Source organism: Nicotiana sylvestris, chromosome 4, assembly GCF_000393655.2.
Source record: "Nicotiana sylvestris chromosome 4, ASM39365v2, whole genome shotgun sequence".
Classification (NCBI taxonomy): domain Eukaryota; kingdom Viridiplantae; phylum Streptophyta; class Magnoliopsida; order Solanales; family Solanaceae; genus Nicotiana; species Nicotiana sylvestris.
In genome coordinates, this window is record NC_091060.1 from 105,977,132 (window position 1) to 105,995,554 (window position 18,423).

General features: G+C 37.4%; 1 protein-coding gene across 9 annotated transcripts; it reads right to left on the reverse strand.

Annotated features, from left to right (window-relative positions):
• Window positions 1-1,826: 1,826 nt before the first annotated feature.
• Window positions 1,827-16,886, reverse strand: LOC104234532 (lariat debranching enzyme). 9 transcript variants are annotated; one of them, XM_009788104.2, is made up of 12 exons: window positions 16,798-16,886; window positions 15,379-15,476; window positions 15,118-15,240; window positions 14,494-14,651; window positions 14,252-14,373; window positions 13,837-14,030; window positions 10,271-10,453; window positions 10,067-10,185; window positions 9,847-9,986; window positions 5,086-5,298; window positions 4,887-5,005; window positions 4,210-4,794 (listed from the first exon to the last, which is right to left on the reverse strand). In XM_009788104.2, exons 3-12 carry the CDS (start codon window positions 15,238-15,240, stop codon window positions 4,372-4,374), a joined length of 1,794 nt encoding a protein of 597 aa, XP_009786406.2. In that variant the 5' UTR covers window positions 15,379-15,476; window positions 16,798-16,886; the 3' UTR covers window positions 4,210-4,371. The 9 variants fall into 9 exon arrangements, with proteins under 9 accessions (XP_009786408.1, XP_070028258.1, XP_009786406.2 ...); XM_009788100.2 differs by having other exon boundaries at window positions 5,086-5,301; XM_009788102.2 differs by having other exon boundaries at window positions 5,086-5,301; window positions 15,118-15,252.
• Between the last annotated feature and the right edge of the window lie 1,537 nt (window positions 16,887-18,423).

Sequence of the window (18,423 nt, forward strand, 5' to 3'; positions counted from 1 at the left end):
CATGTTTACCGAGCCTATTACGGTCGGGTACGATTTGATGATACCCACAGAGGCGTATGTTTTAAAAGTTTGTGTGTGTGTGTGTATCATGCATTTCATGTCAGTAGCTCTCAGAGGTACCCAGATGTTATAGGTTGTATATTCTCTATCCCTATTTATATTACTGTTCTCACTTATGCTTTCCTGCCTTACATACTTAGTACTTTATTCGTAGTGGCGTCCTTTTTATTTGTGGACGTTGTATGTCGTGATGCAGGTCCTGATAGACTGATAGACAGATAGACGCAGCTCCCTCACCACAGTAGGCTGCCCAGTTCAGCGGTTATTGGCGAGATCCCTCTCCGGACTTGCCGTGGTCTTGGTATGCATTTTTGTTATAAACATTATGGGTTTGTCGAGGTCCTATTCCGGCAATGTTGCAACTCATGTTCTTTTAGAGGCTCATAGACAGGTGTCGACTCGTGTATAGTTTGGATTGCCTTGTCGACTGATTTTTGTTGTATAGTCTCTCATGGCAGCTTGTCAGGTCGTACCATATATATAGCTTCATGACAGCCTTGTCAACCCATATTATATATGTTGATGTCATTATCTGTCATTGTTGGTTGTTTAGGATTCATGTCTACCATTTATATTGATCTCGTTGACCCTTATATATAATAAGAAAGGTTAGATAAAATGTATGTTGGTGCTCGGTAGGTATGGCCCGAGTGCTAGTCATGGCCCCTCGGTTTAGATAAAAACTCAATTTATGAAGAAGATTTGATAGCTATTTTTGATAAGCAAATGCAACAATTGAAGTTGAAGAAGGTTGCTTCAGTTAAAGTAATATAGCACAACCATCCGACAAAGGAAGCTACATGGGAGCCGAGGCAGACATACAAAATATGTACCCATAATTGTGTATGCTTTTATACATCACTGCGCATTGTGTATGCTTTTTGATATAATCGGAGCATTGTGGATGCTTCAGTGTGGTATTGTGTATGCTCCATCACATATTTGAGGCATTATGGTGCCATCGTGGACTCAATGTTGGTTGATTTCCATCATTATTATTTATGACAAGTCCTTAGTATACTGTGTTGAGATTTGTGTACTCTTGTTGAGTAATTCTTATTAACTCTCTCTCTCTCTCTCTCTCTCTCTCTCTCTCTCTCTCTCTCTCTCTCTCTCTCTCTCTCTCATATATATATATATATATATATATATATATATATATATATATATATATATATAGTTGTTGTATAACTAGTATGCTTATTATATCATGTTTGTTGTGCATTAGTGTATTTTTTAACACTTGTATCAGGGGTGTTCAAAGAAATAGGTCAAGGATCTTACTAGGTTATATTTACATATAATTCACTCTTTAGCTGCATGTCTATGCAAATAAAGTTGCTAGGGATGAGACTAGTAGCTAACGAGTTGCTAGGGATGAGACTAGTAGCTAACGAGCTTGTTCAATCTAATTCTATTGCTGAGGTAAGCCACCGCATTAATCATGGAGGCCATCATTTCAACTTTATTAAATTTTTGCTAGTTATTTTCTTTATTTTAGGATTCACATGCTCGTCAGTTAAATTCATGTTACCCTTTTAAATGCTCCATAATCTTAGTGTGAAATTTGGGCTAGAAATATATGGTTTGAGCGCTCATTGAATTTTTCTATCGATCATTTAAGGATTTGATTGGATAAATATTTCCTATTAAATAATTATTAATGAGTTTGAACTTGTACGTGTTATCTTTCAGTGCATATATAAATGGCTAAGCGTATAAAATTAGTTCGCTTAGGGTGGTGTTAAATGGGTGCCAATCCCATCTAAAGGATAGTTTGGGGCGTGATAAAATTAATCATGAACTCCTCCGAGAAGGTTTAATCACCATCTAATCTTTTTCTCGAAGGTTTTGCTTAGTGAGGTGAGAGCAAAAGTAGAAGGTGGCCAAGAATAATGAGAAGGGGCACCGTTTCAAATGTCAAAACAATTTCGTGAAGTGAAGCTGCCCATTAAAACTGCAGTTCTCATTTACCCTCTATAGCGGCAATCCACCTTTAGGCGGTGATCTGAGCTTTAGATTAATCCTTCTTAAGCATCTTCCGAGTCTACTTGTTTTATATCGTCCACGTCCACGTCCACGTCATCTATGCGTATATCTTCACTCTCGTAATCAAAGGAACCTGAAAATGCAGCAAAACTAGGTAAAGCTCAAACCCAAAATATTAAAGTTTACTTATATTTAGAAAAAGCATGCAGCTCTTCTAGAATAAAAACATCGAACTAGAAATAGGAGACTCAAATGTTATGACTCTAGCATACAAGATATATCCATGCTAAAAACACGTCAGCTATACTTGGTTAAATTGCAGAGAACCCGTGTCGAGAGTATAAAATGACTACAGAAAAGAAAATGTGAGTGATATATAAGGTAATATCCACAGTTTTCCCTCAGCAGAACACGAAATTGAAGGTCTCTACAGCTGCAGATAATGCAAATTTTGAATCAACCAAGGCAATTCAAAAAAAAAAACATGACTAACCTAAATATTTGTAGAAGTTCTAACAAGGAACGCAGGTAAAAGCTATCACTCTTCAAAGGACTACGTATAAATTTTTCGCTTGTCAATTCTTAATGTACACCCAATGTACCTAAACTAAGCTTAAACTTTAGCATCAGTTCATCTTAGCCACGGTCAAACACATTATATATTTAATTGTCCTCTAAGATGGCTCTATATTTTACGCCAGAGAATTGTTTTTCAGGAGGAAAAGTGTAAAGGCTCTATATTATATGTCAGAGAATCGTTTTCCACTAATGCAAGTGTTAGAACTTGTGGTTTCTTCTCTTCCCATGTCATAATAAACAAAAGTGTAGTAAAACTTCAACCATTATCAGTTGAATACAGATAATGCATCATAAATCACAAGACTAAACAATTTTTCCGGTCAAATCGAGGAAGAACATTTACATCCTGAAACAAATGAGGCTGTACCTGCAGCAGGCTCCCTTGATTCTGGCATTTTATTAAGAAGATACGCGAGTTCTAGAAACTGTAATAGAGCTTCTGTCTGAGGGTTTTTATAGAAACCTGTGAAGGAAACAGAAAGGAGAGAAAATCAACATCCACCGCTATAAACTATCTTACAACGTACTACTAGGTAGAGAAAAAGAACTAAAACTGCAGAAGTTAATCTAGTATCTGATAGTTCGAGACTCCTACTGTCCATGCCAAAGAAACATTAAAAAATGGGAAAATCCATTGGTTTCTCTCTGGGGCAGTTGCAAAACGGAAATCATTACAACACAGGAGTTTAACACCACCATTTGCAGCAAAGCTTGGACATATATAACCCGAACAAAACACTGGTATTACGAAAGCTGCAACAGGTGTACATAAAGAAACGCTCCATTGTATTTACCAGAGACAATCACAGACTAAATCATTTTATGGTTAAAAGAAGTCAGATAAATAGGAGTCAAGATAGATATTGATCGTATATATAAAAGGGGGTGAAGTGGCTTTAAGAATAAAACAACTCAACAACAACAACAACAATATTATACCCAGTATATTCCCACAAGTGGAGTCTAGGGAAGGTAGTGCGTACGTAGATCTTACCCCTGCCTTATGCAATTAGAGAGGTTGTTTCCGAAAGACTTTCGACTCAGGTAAGCATAGTATCAGTAAAGAAATGCAATAATTAAAATGAACAAGTCATGAAAAGGAAACATAAGCCATAGCAGGATATTTACAAACCAAAATAAAAGTAAAATCAAGTAATAATATAAATCCAAGGATAAACCACAACTCGAGCAATATTAAAGCTACCGGTATGTAAGGATAATCCGCTAGACTACCAACGGGATGATCCGCTATACTACCTACTAACCTTCTACCCTAATCTTCGACCTCCACAACCTCTATTAAGGATCATGTCCTCAGTAAGCTGAAGATGCGTCATATCATGCCTAATAACTTCTCCTCAATACTTCTTAGGTCTTCCTCTACCCATCCTTATACCCATCGTGTGTAACCTCTCACACCTCCTTAGTGGGGCATCTAGGCCAGTGTTTTGGAAAGCGTTAAGCGCAAAAAAGCGACGAGGCCTCGCTTCACAGAAGCGAGAAGCGCGAAGCGAAGGGCGCACTTTTTTGCTGTGAAGCACAATTTAACACATAAATAAAAAATAAAAAAAAATACGCATAGATAAATGGCTAAGAACTCATTAAAAATAACATATTAAGCAAATGTTTCAATTCTTGAATCAAGAAGCAAATAATAGATACTAAAACTAGATAGTGAATAATCCTCAAAAGTCATAAACATATTAAGCAAATGCAAAACAAAATCACAAAAGGAGCAACATCCTATTCTTCAACAAGATCTCCAAACTCTTGAAGTGTCATCATGTTCGAGTTATTATATTGGTCATCATCATCTTCTTCTTCATCGGAGGCTTCATTAATTAGGGTTCTACTTGTACATGTACTTGTAGATACTCTTTCTTTGCTCCTTAAAGTACTTCCCCTAAAACCATAAACATTCTCTTCAACTTCACTTGCCATAGCAACATGACCAAAAGTGAGACCTTCTCCTTCAAACACTTCTTCTTCTTCATGATTTTCGGGAGCTCCGGTTAACCATTCATTTGCTTCATCAATGTTATCCAATAAAATTGGATCAATGATATTGCGAGCTTTGTAACGACGAGCCAATGTTCTATTATATTTTACGAACACGAGATCATTGAGTTTCTTTAGCTCAAGCTTGTTCCTCTTCTTAGTATGAATCTGCATAATAAGATGTAGAAAGTAACTAAGAGGAGTACTTAGGACAATTGAGATAAACTTTAATTTAGTAATAATGTAATACAGCTTCTCACATGTTCATAAACACTCCAATTTCTCTCGCATCCGGATGAGCGACAAGTTAAGCTTTGAACTCTAATAGCAAATTGTTGCAAGTTTGGAACTTCATAACCAAATTGCATCCACCATTCAACTGTAGAAGTATTATTTCAGAAGTTAATAACTTGAAAGTTAAAGCTCTAAAGAGTAAAACAATTGAAAAAAGTTGTTCACCTGGTGCCAATTTGGTTCTGCCTCTAATGGCCGAAGCTAATCCAAGAATTCCATCGGCTTGCATATACACACCAAGCTCTTGCCCTATTTTGTCTTGCATCGCTTCATCTGGCACCAACTTCGCAACACATGCATGATACCCCTTCCAAACGTTTAAATCTAAAGTCTTGTTTTCATTGTTTGTGTAAAACAATCCGGGGTTCAAAATATGCCCTGCTGCATGTAAAGGTTGATGAAGCTGATCAGCCCACCTTTTATCAATGATTTCAAACACTCTCATATTTCTTCCTATCATGATCAAATGCCTTCTCAATAACTTCTTTAGCCCTATCCCTGGCTTCATAAATGTGTCCCATTGGTGGTTTTTTCTCCCCATCCACCAAACGAAGTACAATAACCAAAGGATTACCAACTTTAAGTGCTTGAACAGTGTCATTCTAAAAATATGGACCCATAATAAATCTCGCAACTTCTTTCCCAAGAGCTTCCTTTGCATAAATACTCTCACTCCATTTGGTTGACAAGAACAAGGTTCGCAAATTTTGCTTTTGCAGGTAAAAGCTATGCAAGGTCAAGATAGCTGTTGCGAATCTTGTCTTAGCCGGTTTCACCAAATTTCTTAGTTTTGTGTATCTCCTCATCATGTTCAACAACAACGGCCTTTGACTAATATAAGAATGTATCTTGATCGCCTTAGCAAAAACTGTAGGAAGTCAAATTTCATAGTTAATAAGTATAAGCAATTAACATGAAGGTTAAAAACTTAAAATAGAAAATAAGAACCACTTGTTCACCTGTAGAATATGGGGCTAACTTGAAAATGTCACCAAACATCAAGTTGATACAATGTGCAGCACAATGAGTCCAATAAATATTCGGGAAAACTCCTTTCAACATGTCACCCGTTTTTTTATTCTCACTTGTGTTATCAGTGACAACTTGAACCACATTCTCCGGTCCAACTTTCAATATTGTCTTCTCAAGCAAGTTGAACATTTTATTGGAATTGGTTGAGGAGTCACTAGCATCATAAGATTCAAGAAACACACTACCTCTCGGAGAATTCACCAAAACATTAATGACCATTTTTTCATTTTTTGCAGTCCATTTGTCCATCATAATGGAACAACCATAAATTTTCCATTGCGCCTTATGCTCCTCAACAATCTTGTATGTCTTATCCACCTCCTTTTTTAGACAAGGAACTCTTACTTCGTGATAGGTAGGGGGCTTCATTTCCGGGCCATATTGGCCAACGGCCTCAATGAATTCACCAAAACTATCGGTGTAATTCACACAATTAAAAGGAAGCCCCGCATCATACATCCACCTTGCAAAAGCATCTACAGCACACTCCCTCAAACTCTTCCTACAAAATTCTAAGCCAACAGCTTCACCCTTTCTCTTTTCATTTGGTTTTTGTGAGAAAAAAAGATTAAGAGGACCTTTCACATTGCTACCAGCGGTGGATGATCCACTACCACTTGTTGAATTCTTTCTTTGAGATTTAGAGGGAGGTGGCCTCATTATATCATTGACTTCAAGGTCATCCTCATCCATTTGACTATCTTCATCAAGAAGATTAATCATAGATGCTTCATGGCTCATTGGATTTTTTAACTCATTTTTTTTCTCAACATAATCTCTCATTTCTTTCTTAATAGTATCCGGAACACTTGGACATTCTTTGACATCTCTAAAACCACCTATTAGATGTCTCTTGTGACGATGTATTCCACCGTTATAAATTTTTTAACAAAAGATACATTGACTCTTGAGTTATTATTGCCAACTGCAACTCCAAATGCCCAAGCTGGATCTCTTTTTTGGCTTGATGCCATTGAATAATCAAATTAAATTTACTACAATCAACAACCAAAAAAAAATAACAATTAATTCACAAAAGAAAACAGAAAACAGAGCATGAAGAGCAATTTTAATAACAGAAAACAGAGCATAAAGAGAGCATAACAGAAGAAAACAGAGCATAAAGAGCACTTTTAAAAAACAGAAGAAAAAGAAGTTGTTTAGGGCAAAAAATGAGCGCTTAAAAAGTGAAAAAAATTGAAAGAAGCACAGAAGAGAAGAAGAATAACAGAAGAAGACAGAAAAAAGAGCATGAAGAAGAAGAACAGAAGAACTGAAGAAGAAGAAGAAGAAAAGAAGAATAACAGAAGAAGACATAAAACAGAGCATGAAGAAGAAGAATAGAAGAACTGAAGAAGAAGACTAGAAGAAGAAGAACAGAAGAAGAAACTTACCGAGATCGGGAGAAGAAGTGGTTGGAGCAGCAGTGGTCGTCGCTGGAGAAGAAGACCTTGAAGAGCGTATGTTTTGGTAACAGATGGTTTATTTGCCCAAAAATTTTTAAAAAAGCCCTAGCTGATGCCTTCTGCTCGCTTAAGCGAGCTTTTTCTCGCTTTTTCTAACGCGTCGCTTCTCGCTTAAGCGAGAAAAGAGCACGCTTTTCGAATGTGAGTCGCCTTTTTAACAGAAAAGCGCTACCACTGCGCCTCGCGTCGCTTCATCGCTTAAAGCGAGAAGCGAGCGCTTTTAATAACACTGATCTAGGCATCTCATCATCACATGCTCGTACCATCTCAACCTCATTTCCCGCAACTTATCCTCCACAAAGGCTCACCTTGTCCTGAATGTCTTCATTCCTGATCATGTCTTACCTCAATATCCTCAGTTCCGCTACTTTCAACTTTTGGACATGAAAGTTCTTAACTGACCAACACTCAATATAATATAATCGGTCCAACCACCACTCTGCATAACTTACTTTTAAGTTTTGGTAACACCTTCTTATCATACAAGACACCAGAGGCAAGCCTCCATTTCATCCATCCTACTCCAATACGGTGTGTGACATCCTCATCGATCTCCCATTACCTTGGATTACTTACCCAAAATATTTGAAACTACCCCGCTTGGGGATGACTTAAGTATCAAGTCTCACTTCCACTACATCCTCATGAGTTAAGCTATTGAACTTACACTCCATGTACTTTGTCTTAGTCCTGCTCAACTTGAACCTTTTAGATTCCAGGGTTATCTCCAAACTTCCAGCCTGACGTTAACTCCACCTTGCGTCTCGCCAATCAGCACTATATCATCTGCAAATAACATCCACCATGGCACCTCTTTAATGTGCCGCGTAAATACATCCATCACCATGATGAATAGGACTGGGCTAAGTGTTGATCCCTGGTGTAACCTCATCATGACCGGGAAGTATCCCGAGTCTCATCCTATTGCTCTAACCGGGTCTTAGCTCCATTATAGATATCCTTAATCGCTCTAATGTACGCTACAGGAACACCACTCGTCTTCAAACACCTCCATAAAACTTCTCTTGAAACGTTATCGAATGTTGTCTCCAATTCAATGAACACCATATGGAAGTCCCTCTTCCTCTCCCTATAATATTCCACCAACCTCCTTATAAGACAAATGGCTTTTGTGGTTGATCGCCCTGGCATTAATCCGAACTGGTTCTCGGATATAGACACTCCTCCTTACCCTCATCTCTATCACCCTCTCCCAAACTTTCATAGTGTGACTTAACAGCTTGATACTCATGTAATTGTTCCAATTTTGGATATCTCCCTTGTTCGTATACAGCAGGATCATCGTACTCCATCCTAAGGCATTTTGGATGCCCTAAAAATAACATAAAATAGGCCTTTGAGCCACTCCGAACCTGCCCAACCGCGTTCTTCCAAAACTCTACCGGAATCTTGTCAGACTCAGTCGCTCTTCCCCTGTTCATCCTACGCATAGCCCACTCCGCCTCCTCGGCCTTTATCCGCCTATAATACCCAAAATCTAGGCGACTCTTGGAGTGCTCCAGATCACCCGGCATAATGTTCCAATCCCCATCCTCGTTCAAGAGTGTGTGAAAGTACATCTGCTATCTTCGTCTAATAAGTGCCTCTTCTACCAATACTTTTCCTTCCTCGTCTTTGATGCACTTCACTTGGTCTAGGTCGTGGACCTTCCTCTCTCATCTTGGCTAGCTTAAACAGCTTCTTGTCCTCGCCTTTGCCCTCAAGTTCTTCATACAAGCGTCCAAACGTTGTTATCTTCACCGACGTGACCGCTAACTTCGTTTCCCTCTTAACCGTCTTGTACCACTCCATGTTGTCCTCTTCTCTTCGTCTTTGCTCTCAAATAACTTCAAATCGCTGCCTTCTTAAGAATAAAACAACTCGATGATGTAAATAGTGATAGACTAACAAGTAGAGTAACACCTTTTTAATGTTCTCGTCTGACCACCATCTGAAAGAATACTTCATTTCAAATATCGTTGTTCAAGTTTACAGTTTTAAGAGAAAACCAATGATTTAGCATGCATGGGGAGCACAGACTGCTCAATGACAAGTGAGATCATAAATTACTTTTCGGTTTATTTAGATGTTTGGAAGTATTACAGTGGGATTCACAGCTTTTAACTGTATATCCTAAGTGGAAGAGTATTATGCTTTAGGAAAGATAGACATTAGTTTGGCCTGGTAAAAATGGAAAGCATGGCATTCAATTTGAAATAGTATTACGGTTAACTGTGTTCAGAGACTTAAAAATGAAGATACCAGTGAGCTTCTACTGGACAGATTTCAACCTCACTTGTTGAATAGTTCCAAGTAAACTCATTTTTTATTCTAGATGACGATGACAGACACTCAATCGACTGCACCAAACATCTTATGACACAAAAAAATAAGCACATAGATAATGTCCAGGTATATAGATCATCACCGTGGAAGACACCATTAGCAACAGGGTGAGAAGGATTGTAGCAAGGTGCAGTCTGAACAAATTCAAATGGTTTGGATCCCCTTGTCTGCAGCTTATTTCTTACAAACTGGTGGCATTGTTCTGTGTCAAGATGTACATCACTACAATATAAAATGAGGTGAGTTGTGTACAAGCTGATTTCCTGAAATACAATAAAAACAGAACTAAGAAATGTACATACCTATAGTTTGCACGCCTGATTGTCAAGGGCAAGACAGCATTATACTTTCTTGTGATTGCCAACCATTCTTCATCAAATTGAAGTTCATGAGGTCCTGGTCCGGACTCAATTTCAATAACCTATGAAGCTCAGCCACCCAAATCAAAATATTAACTTTATGTGTGAACTGTAGAAAAGGTCCGTAAACAGGGTGCAGAGAAATACCTGCAAAAACTTTCTACCAGGGAGGCACTTGTCAAGGGCAAGAAACTTTGTGGAAGGACCATCCTTCTCATGCTGAACTAAAGCAGCAAATTTGCAGTGCAGATGTGCAGAAAACCAGTAAGAAGGCCTCAACTTTGCCAGTAATTCTGCAGCAGGTCTGCTTCCCAGAGTTCCTTCCTGAATCTGAAAGACTACATATAAGGGATCGAAAAAATAAAATAAATATAATTCTGGACTTCAGAAGACGAATATGACACAAGCACAAAGAAGACAAAGGAATGTACACACATACATGTGCTACTTATGGCTTCAACACAATTTCTATCAACATAACGGATATCAAGAAATGTTCTTGGCGTAGAGAACTAACAGGAAGTCCAAGGATAACAAAATATTAGACCAAAGAGTCGTCCAATTAAATGTGAAAGGGAAGAAAACAATTGAGACAATCAGGTTGCTCCAGTGATAAAACACTCCACTCCAACCAACCAAGAGGTTGGCAGTTCGAGTCACCAAGGGAGCAAAGTGGGTTCTTGGTAGCAGCCATTCTTGACTTACAGGGAGGAGGTTTGGGAGGTGAGGTTTTCTATATCCGGAGAACCAAAAAACGGACAATAGTAGTGGTCTAGGACGTGCTGAACCCCCTAGAAAGGAATGCCATGGAAAAACAGCTAACTTAAGCTGGAGGCAGAAAAGCACACCACACAAGACTTTAGTAGGGAGCTGAAATATTTGCAGATGACAAAATGCACCAAACAACTACATATCTTGTACACCTGCAAGATTTTTCTATTTTTTTTTCATTAGCAAAATTGGAACTTGATCTGTCATCACCGGAATGTCTCCAGCAAATGGCATCCCAAGAATTACTCCAGATGTGCAATTACAGCCGTTGAGCAATTTGAAACATTTGCAGTATCTCCCCCCACTTTCTTCTTCTTCTCTTCTTCCTTTCCAACTTCTCTTGAGCCGAAGGTCTATCGGAAACAGCCTCTCTACCTCCCCAGGTAGGGGTAAGGTCTGCGAACACATTACCCTCCCCAGACCCCACTTGTGAGATTATACTGGGTATGTTGTTGTTGAAACAATTGCAGTATCTCTGGCTTGAATAATTGTAGCAATGAAATCAAACTCTAGGGGAAGACCATTGAGAATATGAAGCACAAGATCATCAAGTGAAACAGGAGATCTAGAGCTTGCAAGTTGATCTGCTATTTGTCGAACATGTTGAATGTAGGCAGTAATCGTCATGTTGTCCTTTGATACTTTTGCAAGACTATCTCGGAAACTCATTAGATGTGCACAATTTGGAGTTGCATACAAATTCTTAGCCGTCATGACAAAAGGCACAATCTCAGCGGAAAGAGTGAAAATTAAAGCAGTGCGACGGAGACTATCTTGACGCTTCCAAAAAATCGAATCTGTCTGAGAAGGTGTGTCTATGTATTTTTTAAAATCGTAGCCAACAAGAGCAGACTCCCATTAGGTATGCCAGGAAAAATAGTTGGTGGACGTCAACTTAATTGGGGTAAGAGAACCAATATTAATGGAAAGAAGGTCAGAAGAACATTGAGTTGCAGAAATTATCGAAACGGAGGAAGGTGATTTATCGGACTAAATGTTTATTTAGGTATTATCAGATCCTCTTGAGAGGAAGATTCCAATGTGCATTGATGAACCACTGAGTTGAAAAAAAAAAATTATGCCGCATGGTTTTCCTGCTACAGTGGAAGTTTATAAGAATGCGGGTAAGGCAGGCTTGGAGTGATTCACTGGGTTGTTTAATGTCATTTTTAGAACGAAGAAGATGCCCGAAGAATGGAGGTGGAGTACGATGATTCTGTTGTACAAGAATAAGGGTGATATCTAAAATTGCAACAACTAGGGGTATCAAGTTGTTAAGCCATACTATGAAAGTTTGGGAGAGGGTGGTAGAAGTGAGGCTGAGGAGGAGTGTGTCTATTTTCGAGAACCAGTTTGGATTCATGTCAGGTCATTCGACTACGGAAGTCATTCTCAAGGAGATTAGTGGAGTAGTATAGGGAAAGGAAGAAGGATTTGCATATAGCGTTCATTGACCTAGAGAAAGTATACGACAATGTCCCAAGGAAGGTTCTATGAAGATGTTTGGAGGCTAGAGGTGTGCCAGTAGCTTACACTAAGGTGATTAAGGACATGTATTATGCAGCTAAGACCCAAGTAAGAATAGTAGGAGGAGACTCGAAACACTTCACAATTGTGATGGGGTTTCATCAGGGATCAATTCTTAGAGCCTTTTTATTTGCCTTGGCGATGGACGTTGACGCGCCACATTCAAGGGGAGGTGTCATGGCATATGTTATTTCAAGATGACGTAGTTCTGATTGACGAAATACAAGGCGGTGTTAACAAGATTGACAGGATTGTCGAGCTAGGATTGTCAGGTTCAACTTTCCAAACGGGTTGGTTATTGAATGGAAGGGAGGTAATGTGATGCCAAAGCCCTCCCCAAACTCCACTTATGGGATTTCACTAGGTTTGTTGTTGGTTTTCAGCTCCGATACCATAAAGAATATGAAATAAATGTTCTCTCATTTATTTACTGAAGAATGGTGTTGCTTTTATACAGAGAAATAGCTATCAAAAATAGGAAAAAGACTAATTCAAATAACTTGATTACAGCAATTACAATCAAAGAGAATCAATAGAAATGTTAACATTATCAGCCAGCTGGAGCTAGCACAGATGTTTCCTTATTATCAAGCGTATCATTTATAGGTGTATAACAATCTTGAAAAGCCACATCCAGATTAATCTTTCACATGTACATTGGATTGGTTCCAACAGAACCAACAATTTTCATGAAGTAAATTTCTAAAAACTTGGTTCCACAATTATATCTGAAAGATTAAAAGGCACGGCATGCAGTATTTTGAATGAAACATGTAGCTAGTTAGGCTTCTAAATATTGTTTCTTTGTTGTTTTTCTTTCTTTTTTGGTGGGAACGGGATTGATTCTAGTGTTGTTTATAACATTCAACAATATTTATTACATGAATCTTTTGATTTAGCTTGTCTATTAACCAACCAAATAAAAAAGAAGAAAAAAATTGTATATCGTGATGTATGTACATTATTGGACATCTGGGACATATTGAGGATAACTTCATGCAACAAGGGCATTAAAGGAGAATTTCTCCGTCAAACATGAAGAGTGTGTGTGTAACGACAAATACGGTGTTCATCACAGACAAGAGAACCTCTTGGATAACTGTCAATTAGAGAATAAGTTAATGGATAATATCTCACTACTCAAACAATTCATTAACAGAAGACAGCAAAAATTTATATTTTGCTCTGGTTTTTTCCCTTGTGTGTGCGTCCGTGCAAGTGTTTGTGCATGTGTGTGTGTGTGAGATAGAGACAGAGAGAGAGAGAGAGATCATGTCCATGTATCTGATAAAGTTAATAAAAATAGCATATAAAAGGAGTAAGGTATTTTCCATTAGGATAAGCAGATCTGCATATAAGATTTTATCTTAACAAGGTATATCAGCCATGGAAAAAGTGAACCTGCTAATGATTACCTCTTGTTCAAAGAAAGGCTTCTGACGAAGAAGAGCTTTCAAGTTCCCACAGTCAGTGATGCCAACAGGCCAGTCATGTGAAAGAAAAATATCAATTGGTTCCTCAACTTCCAAGAGCTTGTGAACATCATACTCGCGAACATGATAAATAGATCGAATATCCCGTTGATTATAAGGCAGCTTCTCATAGTGCCCTGCCCAATATCATGCACGTCACAGATAACAATCGCGTATATCCAACTTCAAGTTTTTAAAGCTTATATTCAGTAGCAAATCTAGAGGAGCTAGGAACAGTCAATTAGTCAACTAATACAATTTGCATTTTGGCAAAACCTACAAGGTTGCTTTCACTAACACATTAACACTAAAAATGCCAATATCTAAATCCAGGTAATATTTGCTAAGACTGACATACCCCGATTGTAATCGTGTGATTTATAAATTCCGGAAAGGCCACCAATACGAATGTTGCCAAACTTGATTACTCCAGCAAATCCAAGGAAGTATATCTGAGGTGCTGCCCATCCTCCATAGTACCTGGAAGCACAAACAACCACTGGATTAGCTAAGCAAGTTGAGGAAAGCAGCATACTAAAACTGACGTATCCTAAAGTAGCATACATTGACTGCAGCTGTCATATATGGAGACCAACTTACAATTCCCAAAGGTAATTGGATGCTTCATGGTTTCCTCCAATAAATATAGTTGGAAATGGTGCTACTTTCTCTCCTGAGTAATACTTCCAGAAAGAGTTCATGCTCCGGTATTTAAGTGGCGCGTTTAAGCTTTCCAGATCCTTCTCATTCCTAACAGCCTGTTTGCACAAATAAAATATCTCAATTCATACTAGTCAAGCTGAGGATTTAAGTGTTTTAGAGCATCAAACTGTTGAAACTGCTCAGCCAAATCAACACATTCAAAGGCCAAGAGCCCAAGAATGATTTAAGCATCATTAATAATGGAATCCCATATCAATTACCAACATCATGAAGCATAGAAGATTCAAAACACCAAAAAGATGTATTAACAAAGAATGATTAAAATAATGAAGAGCACAATTAAACTGAATAGAATCTGTTACAATGAATGAGTTAAGCCTCATATTCCAATGAATGAACCATAAGCATAGACGATTCAGAACAACAAAATCCTGGTGTAGCCAATATTGGTTGGTATATGTAAAGAAAATGAGCCAAAGCCCGATTTCCATTATTAACTCGTGCAGACAAATCAAATAACAACTGATGTGTCAAAAGCTAACAAGGAACAAATGTATCTACCTGAAAGTCACCGCAGCATAAAAGGAGATCAATCTTTATATTCTCAACTTCTTGCAACTGCAATAGGGTGGCATAGACATTATCCAAGTCTCCGTGCATACACCCTTCTACTGCTATCCTCATCTGTATTTAACACTTTTGAGCAACTGAAAATCCATAAATAAATACTCTAAACAAGAAAAAGGTGATCTCGTCTTTACTGATACTCCTCAACAAACCAGTGAAACACATAGACGCACATAAATAGTAAAGAAAACTCACTGGATAGTGTTGAATTGCAAGATTCTATACAGAGTATGTCAAACAGTTTTAACTGCTTTCCTTGTGAGAACAAACGACAACTGCTACTAACAAGGTTCCTGTGAACAATAACATATGGACATTAATGTTATTAATAACAAATTCCTTCTAAGAAAATGTTCTTAGCAACTACTAATATAAGACTCTTGTATCCCCATTTTTGTTCCTCGGCACTGGACCCTGCCTTTTCTAAACCTTTTCCTATATTTTCTCAATAGCTGATGTCGTTTTTCATGGATCTATCCTACATGGCTCGCTCTACTGTTATCACAAGTAAGGCTTGTGTCTTAGGCCCCCAAATTTGGGGACCCAATTTTTTAGAAATAATAGGTTTATAGGTATTTAAAAAATAATTATATTTAGTACTTTTTAATACAAAAAGTGGAATTTTTCATATAAAGAAAATAAAACTTTTTAAAGATATAAATAAAGTAACCATTTGAGTTACTAAAAAATGGATAGATGAATTGTTTTCTCAACGTTTCAATTTAAGTTGATTTGACAATTTAACTTTTTACTCTTTTATTAGATAACGTGTACAAATTTTGCTTTTCTTCCTTAATTTGTCCGAGTTAATTTTTGTTTTCCCTAATCTCCTTATACTTCAGAAACCCTATATTTTTTCTGTCTTTCTCTTTGATATTCTTATTCACCTTCTTTCTCCAAGATTTCATTAGTTCAAGTGTTGAACAGTCTTTTAAAAGTTTAGACCTCACATTAAACTTTGGCTTTAGGTCACACATGTGCTTGAGCCGCCCCTGCTATCCTATTCTTTTGCAATTCACTGTATCAATAACCTTTAACTTTTAGATTCACTAGCACAAAATATCGATATCTAAAGTAGAAAACTATCCCAGCAGGCAGCAGTCACCATTTCAAATTTCTAAAGCAGATTTTCTATTGATTAGAGTTTCCAAGATCCAGGTTAGGAGAAAACATATCATATACAAGAAACAAAACAAAATCATGAATCTCCTGTAGTTAAAAACAAAACAACCATCATGTAATCCCAATTCACTAAAATCTGAAACAGCAAAAGAAAGCAGTCGACTAAAATCTAAATACTAAATAGTTAACAGCGTTTGAATTAGATAACAAGTTGGTGTTGGTTTAGTTTTCAGTAGATTCATTCAATTAAAAAAACAATTCCGATTTGCTTTAAGTAACAGTTTTTAGGTTGTTTAGGGAGAAGCGACTTTGAATTTGTTTTTGGAGGAAATATCAGTAAAAACAAGAAAACATTTTAGAACCTCCTAAATATATGAAATGAACAACAATAAATTGACAAAAACATCTTCTAAACATTCTTCAAATAAGAAAATTTGGTCGAAACAAAAGCTGAAAATTTCTGCTTTAGTAGTGTGAGGCTTCCAAACGCACCTATTTCGAAGGGTGAGGGAGATGGACGGAGGGGTCGTCTCTCGCGTCGCTGATGGCGCAAATCTGCCTTTTGCCTCCTTCAGCCGCAGATGGAGTGAAAGATAAGGGTGTTAAACGGGTGGGCCGGGCTGTGTTGTGATTTTTTGGGCCCGGGTTCATCCGGTAAAAATTGAACACGGGTGAAGCGGGCCGGGCCGGGTTTAGTGTATTTTTTAATTTTTTTTTTGTATTTTGTATAACTATTGTAAGTTATATTAATACAAAGTATTAGCATAAACAATACAAGGAAGATGGGAAAAAATTGCACTTATAAATTGTAAGTGCTACATTTATTTCAAAATTACAAAATTAAAGTTTGCATTTAAAAAGTAAATTAACAAAAAAATAGTAAAACTAAATTTTCATGCATAATAAATTAATAATACTTCATATTAATCTAACAAACTAAAACATTAAGCATAAATACGTCTAATGATTTTAAAATAACACAAATTGTCTTAAAATCTTAAATACGAATTTCCGGATGACGCTCAAGACAATACTTTATATGCCTCCTTAAACTGCCTGTGCCAGACCCTGAACGAAGATTTAAGACTTGACCACAGTTCTTGCACTTTACTTTCTGACCTTCTTCATTTTCTTCTACCACCTCAAAGTGTCGCCAAACATATGAGCGCACTATAGAAGTACGAGGCATGATTTAACTTGAATTGAGATTTGAGAATTGAGATTGAGAAATGAGAATTGAGAGATGAGTGAAGAAATGAGTAAGAGGAGGGGTATTTATAGTTTTAGAGAAGGTTAATTTTGTAAATTGAAAAAAGGTTAAATTTTAAAGAAAAAAGAGGCTATTAATGCAATTAAGGGTGTTAAGCAACGGATCCCTGCCAGGGGTGACCGTTGCCAACGGTTAGTGGGCCCTACAGATTTCAAAAAATAAAAAAAAAAAAAATAAAAGATTTAGTCGTTGTACCGGTCCGGTCCGGGCCGATTAAACCGGTACACGGTACTGTTCACGTGGACCGAGTTTGACCGGTCCGATTAACCGTTAAAAAAAATAAACGGACCAACCCCTCTTACCCAGCCCCATCCGGCCCCTATGTACCGGGCTGGTCCGGTTCCGATTTTTTTTTGTCTGGGCCGGTCCGATTACGGGTCAACCCAGCCCGTTAGACACCCTTAGTGAAAGCTAACAAAGAGAGAGGGGGGAGAAATGAGAGAGAGAGAGAATGGGGTTTTGGCCTGAAATGTTTAATTTAGGCTTGTGATCACAAAAATAGATTTTTTATTATTTAAACTAGTTTACTTGTTCGCACGAGAATTAGCGCCGTGGTCCGTTTTTTATACCAGAACTAGTTAATTTGTCCGTATTTATTAGAGTATGTATAAAAAATTATTATTATTAAAAATCAATCTTTACTCTATATAATAATTTTATTTTCTCTATCTTCTCTAATCATAACATTATCAACTGTGATGTAATTGTATTCCCAAAGTTGATTGATTTTTTTTATAAAAAAAAAATCTCAAGAGTTGCTTTCTCTATTTTTATACAACTTTCACTTGACTCCTTTCCAAGAAGAAGGTTTAGATTGCAAGCTAAAATCTTTCTTATCAATGAAAATA